Below are 14,622 nucleotides of genomic sequence, written 5' to 3' on the forward strand. Positions count from 1 at the left end.
ATAAATGTGTTCATGCACTATTCCAGTGCAGTGAAACAAACTCATCTGGACCATTTTGGACTAGGTTTATATTTACACTGCAATATAACACGAGTAAACGAAAAAATAGTTGGCCAAAAAAAAGTGGTCGATTGGCCATATGAAGATCTACAAATATATAGGGACAAACATTTACGAAATGAAAACAGAAGACATGTATGATGAGATTGAGATTGCTACTTTGTTTCTGCAAGAAAATGCTCACTCATCGATATCACCATTATTAATCCTTATCTCTAAGAGTTCTTCAAATGGTTGTCGACAAATTGGGCATCGGTTTGACTGAAGTCTCAATGTGTTTGCACATCCACTGCACATGCACTGGAGAACAGGAAAAAGTTATGAATAAATTAAGCAGCCAAAATGTTAATGGGTAAAAACAGAAACCATCAGAGCACTGGAGAGACGATCAGATGTAAAATGCAACTCGTGCAGTGGAAGACAACTCATTAGTCAGTGCTTATCAAAAAAGCATGGCTGCATTAGTGGTTCTTACCATATGGCGGCATGGAAGAACTGCAGTATCTTTGGGTTCCGTCATGCATATTACACACTCCTTGCCTGAGCCATTGTTCTCATAATCTGGGCCAGAGTTTCCAATTCCATATATCTCATGCAGCTCATAGCGAACATTATCAACCCATAAAATCTGCCTGATTATTCTCACTTTGAAAGTCCCTTCATGATCCTTCTCCAATACAGCTTGACTAATTTGCATATGGAGGGACGTTTTAGGTTGAGTATCACTAATATGATCCTCTGTTAAAACAGATGGAAGGCAGGTTGTAGCAGTTATTACAAGGGGAAACACACTGTCTTCTGATGATAGTTCGGAGAGATCGTCCATTTCAAAGAAACTCAAGTCAATGCCTGCCCCAAAAGGCTGACGAAATTTCTGTCCAAGTCCTCTCTGGAAAGGAACTGTTATAGGTACATGGACATGGGGGTATATTGGAACAAATCTGCAATGAGGCTCTTCCTTGACAAAATAAAACACTGTGATGCTGTACAACAGAAAGGAAAAAAGAAGAGAAGTCATTTCATGATCTAAACTAGATAAGGGATTCAGCAATAAGATTTACTTATCAAAATAAATAAAGCAATAAGATACAATCTGTAAGTTATTAGACAAGTAATATCTACTGGTAGTCTGGTACTCCTGCCAATTTGGAGCACATAATTCCCACTGAACACCCACATACTTAAATCAATTAATATGAACCAGATTACCTTTATAAAAATGAAATAAACAGGTTAAGTGACTTTACATTGTTTCTTTTGAGGCTCCAAGCTTTTCTTTCTCAAATAAGTATTCAGCTAAAACTTTTTTGAGGTTTTCAGTTCCAACACTGAATCTATAAAAATCAAGATCAACAAATGAAGTGACACTACATTGACTCATTTGAGGTTCAAGCAGTTGCTCACTATCACCTGAGTAATATCTCAACCAAATTATAAAGTATGGGACGGATAGATTTTAAGATACTTCTCAAATAAGTCTATCTCACTAATGAATCATTCTTACATGATCACAAAAAATAGGTACATAAAGAGATTCCCTGAAAATCTGAAATGTACTAGACAACTTGCACAGAAGAGCATGGCCAAATTATGTTTCAGGGTACTATTTAGTAATTTCCATATGAATAGTATCAGTGTCACAAATAAGGACATGGCAACTCCAAAAGGTTGTGTTTTATTCGATAATTTTCTTCCCTCTCTTTTTCTGCCCCACGTTCCTATCGTTATTTGACCTTCGCCACACAAACTTCTCTTCTTTTGAACATAATGGTAAGACAGGGCATTGTTGGCAATCACATGCAACACGAATTTTCTTTCAGAAAGGTTCAATCTAAGTTGCTCGGACTCGGGTGCGGGTGTCCGATACGAGTGCGGATCTAAAAGTCGGATCCTTCATGACCTAATTTTTAAGATTCGGGTATATGGATCCATGTATAGATACGGGTGAGGGGATTAGCCTAAATCTACGGAACTACGCAACTCAAATATGATAAAGTAATTCGGAAAAAATCCACAGAACTACGCAAATTAAATATGACAAGTAGTCCGGAGAAATGCAAGGTGCTACTAAAATCAGATCTGCAAAAAAGAGTAGTCACTGGAAGGATATCACGATTCTACACAAATTAAATATGAAAAAGTAGTTGCCGGAAATATGGCATAGTGATACACAAATTAAATATGAAAAAATAGTCACCGAAAGGATAGCAGGGTGCTACACAAATTAAATATGAGAAAGTAGTCATCGAAAAAGATATGTGAAATTAAATGTTGGGCCTAACTTACACCTCAAAAGCTAGCTCATGAATGGAGGTTTGTCCAAATCCATACAAGGAGAGAAAAATCCCATCCCTATGCCAATGTAGGACTTCTTAACACTCCTAGCAAGCCCAAACATCAACTGGACCGTGAACACTTATAAATGTGGCCCACCATCGGTGAATAACAAATTGGGATAGGGCTGGTTCCAATACCATGAGAAACATAAGAGAAGAATATTATTGAATTTTGTTGTACCTATATTATTACACAAAACACTATTTATAGACACTACAATACAATTTTTTTACCAAGTAGTTACTATTCTTATTCCTATTCTAACAAACAACACTCTTTCATTTCTTACAACTCAGAATAATATTACTCCCATACTATTTTCTCACAAGCTAATTAATAGCTTGTGGATTAATCTCTCTATTTGGTGTGTTTCAAATATTCAGGTACTACTCTATTTATACAGTTATTGAACCTCTAGATTACATCATTAGTGACACAAATGTGACAACCAAATTTCACAAAGTTTGACTGTCACATTCCACCAAAATTTAACTACCAACTTCAACAAATGTGATTGTCAACTCTCACATTTGTGGCTGTCAACTTTCACAAAATTTGGTTGTTAATTTCCACAAGTGTGGCTGCGACACTTCGATCCCACAAATCTCTCAATTTTGTTTTTCTTTTTTACTTCAAGGCTTGATCTCAATATCTGAAAATCTTCAAACTTGAGAGGCTTTGTAAAGATATCTATACCTTGATCGTGAGATTTTACATACTTGAGCTCGACCTCATTTGGCAATGCATTCTCTTATGAAGTGATACCTAGTGTCTATGTGCTTGCTTCGGTCATGATACATTGGATTCTTTGCAAGAGCTTGCACAGCTTTGCTATCAACACAAATCATTGTGGCTTCAATATATGGCAAGTTAAGCTCCTTTAGCAATCTTCTCAGACAAATAACATGACAAATACATGATGTTGCTGCCACGTATTCAGCTTCACAAGTTGAGAGAGTAACAATGGATTGTTGAATTTGTTATTAGAACTTTTTCGATTCTTCCTCTTCCACAACCTCCACGGCCTCGCCATTGTCCATTTCCTCTGTAACTTCTTTTACCTTCAAATTCTTTAAAAGCATGCCTGAATTTTAAGAAGTTTCTCTAGTGGCTCTTCTTTTCTCCTCATCTTTTCTTTGACGACTTGTAAATTATCTTCCAGTTGATCTACCGTCATTATGTCTAAATCTATAGACTCCTCAATAGCACACCACATAACAAAATTTAGGTGTTAAAGAGCAAAGGATCTTTTCTACCATATGCACATTATCAACTTCTTTCCCATACCTTCTTAGTTGATTCACAACAGTCATCAGTCATCAATCTTTAACAGAAATCCGTATAGATTTGAATTCTTTCATTTTTAAAACTTCAAAATCAGCCCTTAAGAGTTTTAAATTTTATCTTCTTTACTTTATTAATACCTTGAAGAGAATTTTGTAAAATCTCCCTAGCTTCTTTTGAATTAAGGGAGAGATTTTATGGGATCAAAGTGTGACAACAACTTTGGCAGCCACACTTGAGGAAAATAACCAAATTTTGTGAAAGTTGGCAACCACAAACGTGAAAGTTGGCAGCTACATTTGTGGGAGTTGGTAGTCAAATTTTAGTGGAGTTTTCCAGCCAAACTTTGTGGAAATTGGTTGCCACATTTGTGTCACTAATGATGTAAATCTAGAGTTTCAATAACTCTATAGATAGAGTAGTAATTGAACATTTGAAAACACACCAAACAAAGAGAGTAATCCACAAACTATTACTTAATTTATGAGAAACTAGTGGAAGTAATATTATTCTGAGTTGTAATAAATTAAAGAGTGTAGTTCATATAAAATAGTCATCTTTTGACACTACCGAGTAGTCATTAGTGTTATTGTCTTGTATATTCAGGTATCATCTTTACCCCATTATAATATTTGGTCTCGTTACTATCTTTCTATTTAGTGTGGATATCATCCTGTGGGATTATCATTTTCCCAACAGAAGATAAGTTGATTTAACATTGAAAACCTCATTCCTACCATTGCTCCAGTTTAAAATTTCCTCTTCATGAAACCCAGAAAAGTCCCCAAGAACTTGATTCTCCATGTGTAAGCTAGCTTTTTCCACAGTTCATCTTCACTGAGTGGTCTTTGTTCCTACACAAAAGAACCACCAATGAAGTCTAGTTAAGTAAATTACTCTTATTCTTCTTTAGATTCACACTATTAGAAGCATTCCATTCCTTTAGCTTAGTCTTCAGCAATTTAAGTTTGCAAGACAATATAATCTGGCATTTCTTGGATCACAAAAGAATTCCACTAGTCTTCCGCCTTTTTCTTAAACCCTTCAGCATCCATCCATCAATTTTCAAATTTGAAATATGATTTAGAAAATCGCAGACTCCAGACTTAAAAGAAATAGGACAATGGTTAGATAAAATCCTAAGGAGTAAGGATTGCTTAATAATATTGAACAATTCATCCACCCAACAAAAAAAAAAGAAATCTATCAATTCTTGAAAGGCATTCATGATTGCTTCCCCTATCCCAAGTATAAAATGCCTCATAATAGTGGAGAATCAATGAGTATTAAGTCCTCAATTATGTCAGATAATTCCTTCATACACACTGTTGTTTCTTCTTTCAATCACAAACTTGGTAGTGTTAAAATCTCCAGAGACCGCACAAGCCCATCTTGTAGAAACTAGCTACCATGTCTCTCCCTTGTGCAGTTTAGAGTGTGAACCCCAGATAGGAAGCAGCTGAAATTCTTGCTGACCGAAGTGAATTTACAGGTAATGGAATGAACACCAGTGTTCATTATCTCTCCCCTCCACATCCTTTTATCCCATGTTACTAAGATACCTCCAAGTCTCCCATTTGCCTACAAAGTCACATATAGTCGGTCAATCTATTATTGCACAGTTGTTTGACAATCACACTATAATTCCCTTCCATCTGTACAATATATATCTGCCCTTCTCTCGTATTAAAAATTTAATCACCCTCCTCTTTGCAATATCACTCAAGCCCCATACTTTCCATGATATAATGTGAATCTTCACTGGGAATTATTCCAATTGTTTCTTCCCCTGTTTATCAAACCACCATCTTTAAAAAGTGATAGTTTAAAAGGTATTGTATTAAAGGTCCAGTAACCAGAAGGTGCTGTGGGGAGTATACAGGGGGTAGCTCCATGACATATTGTGTAACTGTAATGAGCTCAAAAAATATATCACGGCTTCTATATCATTTGCAATTGCCAAGTTACACCAAAAAAGGGGATAAACATCTGTACTTGGTACTAACTACAGATTCTGATTTGCTTACAAAAATCCTCACATTCTTTTCCTTCCAAACGGTCCACCATACTGCTGAAGGGATTGCATGTTTTCATCTTTGTTTTACTCAAGCTTTTATAAATAAATCTCCAAACGATAGATTCTTCCCTTCATTCTGGTCATCCGGTTTCAGGGTAGAGGGAGTAGATTACTGGCTTCCTTTCGCTTCTCCTCCCTCTTCTTGTCCAGTTACAGGAACAACCACACCTCCCATTTCTACCCATGAAACTCAGCTAGCTGAATCTGAATATCCAAAGATTGAATACCCTCTACTGAAAATTGGCGTGATTGCTCCACACAAACCATTGTCGTCATGATTATCCAAACCCGTTCCCCCTCATACATCTCTTCATCACTATCCTCTTCACCGTCTCCGTCTAATATTTGAAGCATCTGTAATTTGCAAGAATTTACTAGACTTGAGTATCTACTACTGACTCTACCCACGTAGCGAGTCACAGCTTCGTGTATCATATAAGTTGTTAGCTTCAATATTTTCATGTATATAATCCACCTTGGTTAAGAGACTGAAGTCATTTGGAAATTTTTACTTAAATCGTAACCAGGCTCAACCTCTCACTTCTTTAAGAAAGAATTGAGCCTGTGAACCGAGTCCAAAGTTTGGTTTAAACCCCTGATTGAGTCCAATATTATTCAGTTCACCTACACACCCCAAAGGTAAATCTAGGTGTTCAAAAATTTTAAAAATGGTGGGCCTACACACCGAGCCACCCTACCCTCTATAATATCAGGCTCTGGAGGGGACTTCACACAAAGCATAGCCATAGGCTTGACAGCTGTCTTCTTCGTTATTCTTCAGACCTTCATTCACCATCGGCAAACATTCGAACCAGATTGGGAAGCTGAAAATCAAACCATCATTGTCCACTTCTACAAAATTTGGGCTCTTTTCCCATGACCCTTTGACTTCGATTCTTGCCAATTGTAGGAGTGTTTTTTAAAGAGTGTCCTCTGTGACAATCCATCCACCACATTTCTCCTCTATCTCCTTCATAACCTCCTTTGACCAAAGATGTAGAGGTAGACTGACAGCCATGATCCACAAGCAAACAGTGATTGCTTTCTCCTGAGCACAAGCAATCGGGCAACCACCATTTCAGCTTAAGGGGGGTTCTTGTTTCCATCTCTAGTCACACCTAGCATTACTTGTTCGGCCATTTCCTCATTAGGAAATTTAAACAAAACTACAGTTCATTAGCTAATTTCCATTTAGCCGCTACTATCTTCACTGTTCTGACTGAGTGAGACCTTCCAGCATCGCTGAAAAACCCCCTTACTAGACATCTGCTTATCAAGTCATTTCCCATGATTACAGAAGTACAACAGATTCATTCACTCTGCTATTTGACAATGAAATTTCCCTTCTTTGCCTGCCATTTACTCTGCCTGGCTATATCAGCATAAGAGATGTTCTGATTCTACAGTTGTCTGACGACTGGGTTTACTGCACCTTTGAGCATGAAGTTATCAACTTTTCCTGCTATATCTCCCCATCCTTTGTTCAGGGACAGTTCAGGACCAATAACTGATCTCCTCACCCCTTGAACTACTACTACACTAATGCCTCTGCCACAACTGTTGTACTTTTGAGATAAAAAATAGTATCATAAATGGTCATTTAATTTCCAGATATCATACTTATTCCACTTTGTTGCTGATGACAGGTGCATAAAATCAGAAAGCCACATCAACACCTTCTTACTTATTCCCTTTTGTTGCTAATGACAATTGCATGAAATTCCTCTTTCTCTCCACCAAGTCAAACCAGATTTCAGCCCCAGAGAAGTCCTCTGTGACTTCAAAAGATTTATCCCGGCTGTTAAGTAGAATTTTTTAAAACTTGTTAATGAAATCGCATACCATGCTTTTAATCAATCAGAAGAGATTGAAGAAAAATTAATGAGCTTACATGATGTCAGTTGGATTTTAGAAAATCACCTTGTTTCGTGCCTGGGATCATTTTCTCTCAAGTAATCTCAAAGCTTTAGACCCTTATATTCTGATAAGGAACCTTTTGCAACCAAACTAAATTTATGCCTTTTCCCAGCCTTCATAAAAAAAAAATTTCTTTTGTAACTGGTAAATTCTTCCTAAAGCTTTATAACAAAAACGAGTAATCAAGGCCAATATCTTTTTGGATGAATAATAAGATTGATCCCTATAAGAATCTAAGATCACACATTACCCTTGTCCCTCTAATTACATCTCAAAAATTAATTTTAGAAGTTCACTGAGAACTTTCGGTGATGGCCTAAAGTTGTAGAAGAAACTAAACTACCTATAGACAAAAATTCAAAGTGTATGTGCAAACATTACACCACTGTCTAAAATTGTCTCTGGGGTTGAATTCACATAATCTAAAGTTGTCTGAAAGCAGTAGTTCACATGCTTCTGATTGTGTAATGCATGGATTATTCAAAGATTTTTAAAACCGGGACAAAATATAAACACTGGCCAGTGGCCTCAAAAGGGGCTATTTGAGACAATCATCCCCAAGGGAAGAGCTATTGTTGGACTTTATAGGTAGAGGTTTGGATTTTGGTGTGGCCGGTCTAACCATAACTACACACAAGAAAAAAAGTTATTTTTTTTAATGGTAACTGAAAAAAGAAAAAAAGAGGGGAAATTTACATCCATGAAAATGGAGTCTGCTAATCATTTTCTAGCCTTCACATATATCAAGATTATTTAACTTATTCCTTGGTGACAGCAGGGACCAGAAAGATACTAGGCTAGAATCCTCTTAACAGAGCATAATCTTATTGGATACGTTTTGCCACTATATCAAGCAACATGTCATATCCCATAGATGGCACATCTGGAGGAGAACCAAATGACAAAGACTTCATCATTAATAAAAGTGCAAAATTGTGCTATGAAAACTACTCAATGATCTATCCACTTTTAGTAATGTTGCACAAATGTGGATGTCACTTCACTTTTGGCACTTAAGAGACATAGTTACGAATATATAATGCTTCAAGTCAAGAAAACAAAATAAGGAGTAAGAACTAAAGAAAATAGCTTAATAACAATACAGCATAATAGAAGACGGGTTTACAAGGGAAATGTGGCTAATATATTTAGGGCCCATACATGAGAATCGCAACTCACTATGAGTTCTGTTACTATCTCTATTGACTATTTAAGGACACTTTTCCATCTAGAGAACATAGTTTTATGTGTTTTGACTATCAATGGTAGGCTTCAAAATAGAGCAATTAGATTCTCAAAATTTCAGGAAAAAAATGCCTCTGTAATTTTAGAAAAAGAATGCCTCTATAATTTCTTACCTTCCATTTTCTTTTACTTTTTTCCTTTTTGATTACAAACCTATGCTCCCAATCAACAATCTCTCTTGATCTGTAATGAGTATAGCATAGCTCATGTGAGCTAAGCACGTGTGGATCTGTAAATTTTGACCAAAATCGTTGGTATAAGGATTAATTAATTTAGAGGCCAAAGTGGAGCACTTCAACCCATTGTGACACAAGTCGATAAAACAAAACTTACATACAGCTATCAAACTTGAAACTATACAGCAGCGAGTACAGCTCATCATTTTTGAGATTTATATCTTCCTGCATCTATTTCATGCGAGTTGTTGTCTGTTCAGACTTCAGACCCAAACCCAATGGGGTCTTTTACTTGAGCTGAAAATCAGACACTAGTTTCTATACTATTGCTCTTGTAATGATTCTACCCCTTATTCGTTCTTGGATCAGTCCTATAATTGCTAAACATAGAAAGAAGGATAGCCAATTCCCATAAAAAACTACATAATAAAACAGAGCAATGACACAAGTATAGTGCAAGCCAAGCTGATTTACAAGACATAGAAGCAGTGTAATTTTGGCTGACGTTTTGTACAAATCCATCAGAATTCTAATGTTTGGCAAGCTAAGTAATAGAAGTTATTGTTTGCGCATCAAAAGTAATAACAGAAAACAAAACACTGACACAGACAAGCTCAGATGATCTTCCAATCACAGATGTGGCATCAAGTAGTTAAAGATGTTTTCAAAAGGATAACTGAAGGTGCAAGAGAGGAGTCATTTTGTGCACTTGACATTACTTCAGTAACAACTATTACACCACACCCTCAAGTAGGGGTCAACTATATAAATCGGTTACATCCATTCTGTTGCATTTGGGTCCATTTTGTTCCAACCACTTAATTGTCTTTTAAGACAAACCGGGATTCCCTGAAAACTAGATTAATCCCTAATCAACTTAAAAGAACTCCAAGAAAACACAGGACATAACATATGTGTACCTATAAACATTAAATTTAATCTCTACTAGTCAATATTGCTTATATGTATCTCTTACTTCAAAATCTCTTTAGTCAAGAAACTCTATATATGATAGCAACAGGAAACACCGGAGCAGTATCTTACTGAAGCTATGGGAGCTAGTTATCAAGTATGATGTTCATTAAGGAATGTAACCTGATAACAATAATGCGAAAAAAGAATAATAGTATAACATCTTTTTTCTTTGAGAAGGTAAAGCAATGAACAATAATATAACTTCTTAAACCAGTAATCATTGGCCCCTAGACTTCACCAATTCAAAAGTACCCTGATGAATCTGCAGATATAACTTTTTTTTTCGCTAAAGTAAGGTCACAGAGAAAGAGCAAAGATCCAAGCAACATCCATTAAGCAGCATAACTAGCAAGAAAATCTTTCTTCACCAGTTGGATAATCTGTTAACTCTAAACTTAAGATAAGAGTATCTTCTTGGAAAACATAGACTATCAGCTAGAAGTAAAGACCTCCAAGAGAAGAAGATCCGACAACTCACACATTGGTACACAACAAGATGGCTAAAGTGAGGTGCTCTAACTTGCTTAACTAGAAAACTACAAAAAGAAACAAAGATCTCATCTTTCATTCTTAGTATTTAGTTCATCTCGAACGAATTCAAATTAAGCTACCACATCTCATTTTTCATTATCAGTATTCAGTACCCAAATCAATCAGCTGAACTAGGTTCCTAATTAACACCATTTTTCAAACAACCACAATTCCAAAACATCTACAATTCAATAAATTAAGCAAAGAAAGGGAAAGAAGACTTACTTTCCATCAAAGAGAGCATCAAAGACAAAAGAAACCAAATAATGATCTGGGTTTTGCTCATCAATCTCAAGCTTTAACGAATCTTTATGAACATTAACACCACTCTTAACTTTCTTAGCTTGTTGGGTCTCAACATAAGGTGATGGGGTCACCATCCCCACTACCTGATGATGAGGAGGAGGAGGTAGGTAAGAAGCAGACCAATCATTGTTCTGATATGGAGTAAAAACAGACCTACCCACTACAGGATTAGTGCAGTGGCAGGTAGAGGGGTAGGAATAAGAAGGTGGGGGTGGGAGGAGATGAGGTGGAAAAGGGAAAGGGGGTGGAGGGTGGGGGTGGTAAGGAGGGTCAGAGGAGTAGTAAGAGTAAGAAGAAGAAGAAGAAGAAGAAGAAGAAGGGTAGGAATAATAAGCATTCCAGCTATGATTTCTTCTTCTGTTGTTGCTCTGTGAAACGCCCATCACAATTTTTCTCCACCGTCCTCCGCCACACCACCGCAGCTCAGCTCTGTTTGGACTGTTGGGACTTTAGAGTGACAAATGCCTCTCTCTCTCTCTCTCTTGGGGGAAAAACAGTGACCTTCCTTCTGTCCTTTTCTCTCTCTTGTTTTTTTTTTTTTTTTTTAAAAACTTTTTTTTTTAGGTAAGATTATTCTAATACTCCAATTTGTCAAAGTTTGGTTGATAAGAGTTTCTTTTTTATGGAAAAAGACATCAAATGCATTTTGAAATTGCTTCGATATATACATATATTAAAAGTGAATTTTAAAAAATCATATTCAAAATTAATAAATTGAGGGATAGACATGTGTTTAATGTTTATAATGATTTAATATTATTATAAATAAAATAAGGATAATTATCATCTTAATGTTTTAAATTTCGATTTATTTCATTCACTTCACCTATAAAATTTGCTTATTTTTATTTTATAAAATAAAATACTCAAAATTTGATTTTGGACTGTTTGATTAAATAAATAGCTTAAATATTCATTCGATTTTTCGTAATGATTTATAATCCATCCTCATTGTTTAGCTATATATTTGCTTTATTTGCCATTTTGATTGTGGTTCAATCATTATATTTAGCTTAATGCTTATGACGTGACTTTTTAAATGTAAAATTAATTTTTAAAATTTTAAAACAGTTTTGGAGTCAAAAAAGTTGTGACGTGTCAGATATAATCGTACAAGTTTTTAATTCAATTTTTTAAAATTGTTTTGGTCTAAAATTATATATACATGATATAAGTACTTCAAAAAAAATGTATCTTCGAAAACACAGGATAAAAGGACTAAAGATTGGAATTAAATTTTCACTAATTTAATCATCTTTTTCATTGACAATAGAGATTGAAAATTGATTGTAATGAATTCTAGATTTTTCTTTTCTTCCTTGTCCTTATTTTTAACGCTATTATGGAACAATTTGGCATACAATTTTCACAACAAATATAATGTATTTATTGATGTTCTTAGATTTAATTCTTATTTATTTTTTTAACTTATGGATAGTAATTTGATTAAATGTGTAGATATTTTTTAATATTTTAATTGAAAGTGGGTATGAACTATAAAATATTTGTATATAAATCTGATTTAGCTCAGAGTGAATTTTTTTTTTTTGAGTAGTTGAAAAAGGCTACAAAACTATTAATTGTGATTTGGTATTTGTGATATTCACGAGAAATCATGTGAAGATCCATTTGTATCCATAGTTTCTAAGATTTTTGGGATTTCATTAGTTTGGTTTGGTGAGTCTGAATAGATAATCGAAAGAGGTTTATATTTATTAAATTTTAAGATAATTATTATTAAAGAATTTTACGAATTAATAAAATTTTAAAGAGAATGATAGAAATAATAAAAGCGCATAAGTAAAATCTTGCATATGTCTACTCATTTACCCTTACCTCTCATCCATATAGTGATTATTGTTTGATGTTCATTATTTATTGTATTCACTACAATTTTTAGTCGATAATAATAGTTTGTGATCACAAACAATTAAAGTTAATCATTTGAATACTAAGTGCTAAGTTGTTTTTACAAATATTATTTGAATCATTCCTTATGAAGATGATTTTTACAATATATTTTTGTTAACTAGCGAAACACTTAAATTATAAGTGATTTGCGCTCGTCATTTGCACTATAAAAATGAAAACCAACAATCAACTCCAATATTTCAACTTTGGAAGTGATGTAGTCTTCGACCGATAATTCATTATCTTTAAAACCTACAATAATATTATCATTCAAATAAAAATTATATCTTTATTCGTGTACCTATTAAGGTACTCACCCAAATAACAAGTCAAAATTTTGCTTTAAAAGGGTGAAGTGTTCAAATGAAGGAGTGTACTTAAAATGGAGTATCAAAATGAAAATTGAAATCAAAGAGGATTGTTTGTATATTTCACTATGACTCAATCTATTAAAATTCGATTCAATCAATATAAAATAAACATTAGGATAATAATTTGCACAACTAGAGTTCACCTTTTCGAAAGAAAAAAAAAATTCCATTTCTATAATATGTTAATATTAAGTTGTTAAAAATGAAACACGATATAATAAGAATACACCATCTAGAAAGGAGAAAACATTAAATAAAGAAGGGAAATAAAAGAGATCATACAAATCAAAAGATAAACATTGGTATTACTAGACTATAAAACAATTACATGTCAAGTAATCCATTCTATATATATGCTAATCAACAATTACAAATACAAACAACAAATTTTAGGCCAAAAAATAAATACAAATCACTTGACAATCTAACATGTCTTAGTTTTTAGTAAATATACATAGATCAACCAAAGCACTTAAAAAGCATTCAAATCACAACTCTTTAATCATGAAAAATAAGTAAGCAATAAGAAAAAGAAAGAACACTTTTTTTTGTTTTTCACCAGGGCCCATTCGAGGGTAACGCACCAAATCAACAAAGTTCTGTTCTTGGTTTCTTCCTAACAGAAATGCAACCTCTTTGATGATCTCTAAATATCCTTAGCTCAGAACAATCCCTCAAATCTTCAAGACTTATGTATTGTTGTTTCACCATTCTTGAAAAATCACAACCAGTATCATTAATCCAAATATAAGGGTGGCAAGATTCATCATAATAATAAAGTAAACTCTTAACTCCACCTTTATAATAATTATTACTAGGCATATAAGCCTTGTAAATTTTCTTGGAATTTAACCTCTTTGATGATCCTGGCTTCAATGTATGAACTTTCTTCAAGATTGAACCAACCCTTATTTGCAATTCAATTGATTTATCACTAAAATTCCAAATCCTTGTCCCAAAGCTAGAGACTTGAGCTTGATCTTTGCACCCATTGAAGCATTTCACTAAAGACACAAGGCTAAAATTACCACCACTCTCCATTTCATTATTTATGAGTCTTTTTTTGGTCACCAAGGCTGGCTAGCTTTTTAAAGGGTCTAGAGAAAGCAAATAGTCATCATATATTTACTGTAACTTTCAGCCAATTGCTATTTATTCCAAACTTTGCCTACTAATTGATTCTGATATTCTTGGATTTGTGGGCCATTGAAAATGTAGTAACTCTTTGGTTTTGGGAGTGTGAGAAATTAAGTTTATTAGCTGTGAGACTATGACATGATATATATATATGATATTTATTGAAGACATCTATATTTTACAGGGAATATGGTAAAACTAATAGTGTAAAATGTTTACCATTTAATGTTGTGCTAATATAAAAATTATATTATAATTATAATTATACTAGAAGTTGGGAAAAGACTAGCAAATC

At 34.3% G+C, this 14,622-nt stretch overlaps 2 protein-coding genes and 1 long non-coding RNA gene across 3 annotated transcripts; all 3 read right to left on the bottom strand.

The window, feature by feature from the left end:
* Positions 1-240: 240 nt before the first annotated feature.
* LOC101055522 (Hop-interacting protein THI037) lies at positions 241-11,291 on the bottom strand. Its single transcript, NM_001279030.1, has 3 exons — positions 10,828-11,291; positions 536-1,043; positions 241-360 (listed from the first exon to the last, which is right to left on the bottom strand). The coding sequence occupies exons 1-3, from the start codon at positions 11,289-11,291 to the stop codon at positions 241-243; spliced, it is 1,092 nt and encodes a 363-aa protein (NP_001265959.1).
* On the bottom strand, positions 7,388-7,787 carry LOC112941455 (uncharacterized). The gene is made up of 2 exons (XR_003246731.2): positions 7,650-7,787; positions 7,388-7,556 (listed from the first exon to the last, which is right to left on the bottom strand). It is a non-coding gene; the product is annotated as an uncharacterized lncRNA (long non-coding RNA).
* A 2,178-nt stretch (positions 11,292-13,469) lies between the features above and the next one.
* On the bottom strand, positions 13,470-14,352 carry LOC101257299 (uncharacterized). Its single transcript, XM_004229392.5, has one exon. It carries the CDS (start codon positions 14,229-14,231, stop codon positions 13,779-13,781), a length of 453 nt encoding a protein of 150 aa, XP_004229440.1. The 5' UTR covers positions 14,232-14,352; the 3' UTR covers positions 13,470-13,778.
* Between the last annotated feature and the right edge of the window lie 270 nt (positions 14,353-14,622).

The sequence above is a fragment of the Solanum lycopersicum genome, chromosome 1 (genome assembly GCF_036512215.1).
Source record: "Solanum lycopersicum chromosome 1, SLM_r2.1".
In the NCBI taxonomy this organism is placed as follows: domain Eukaryota; kingdom Viridiplantae; phylum Streptophyta; class Magnoliopsida; order Solanales; family Solanaceae; genus Solanum; species Solanum lycopersicum.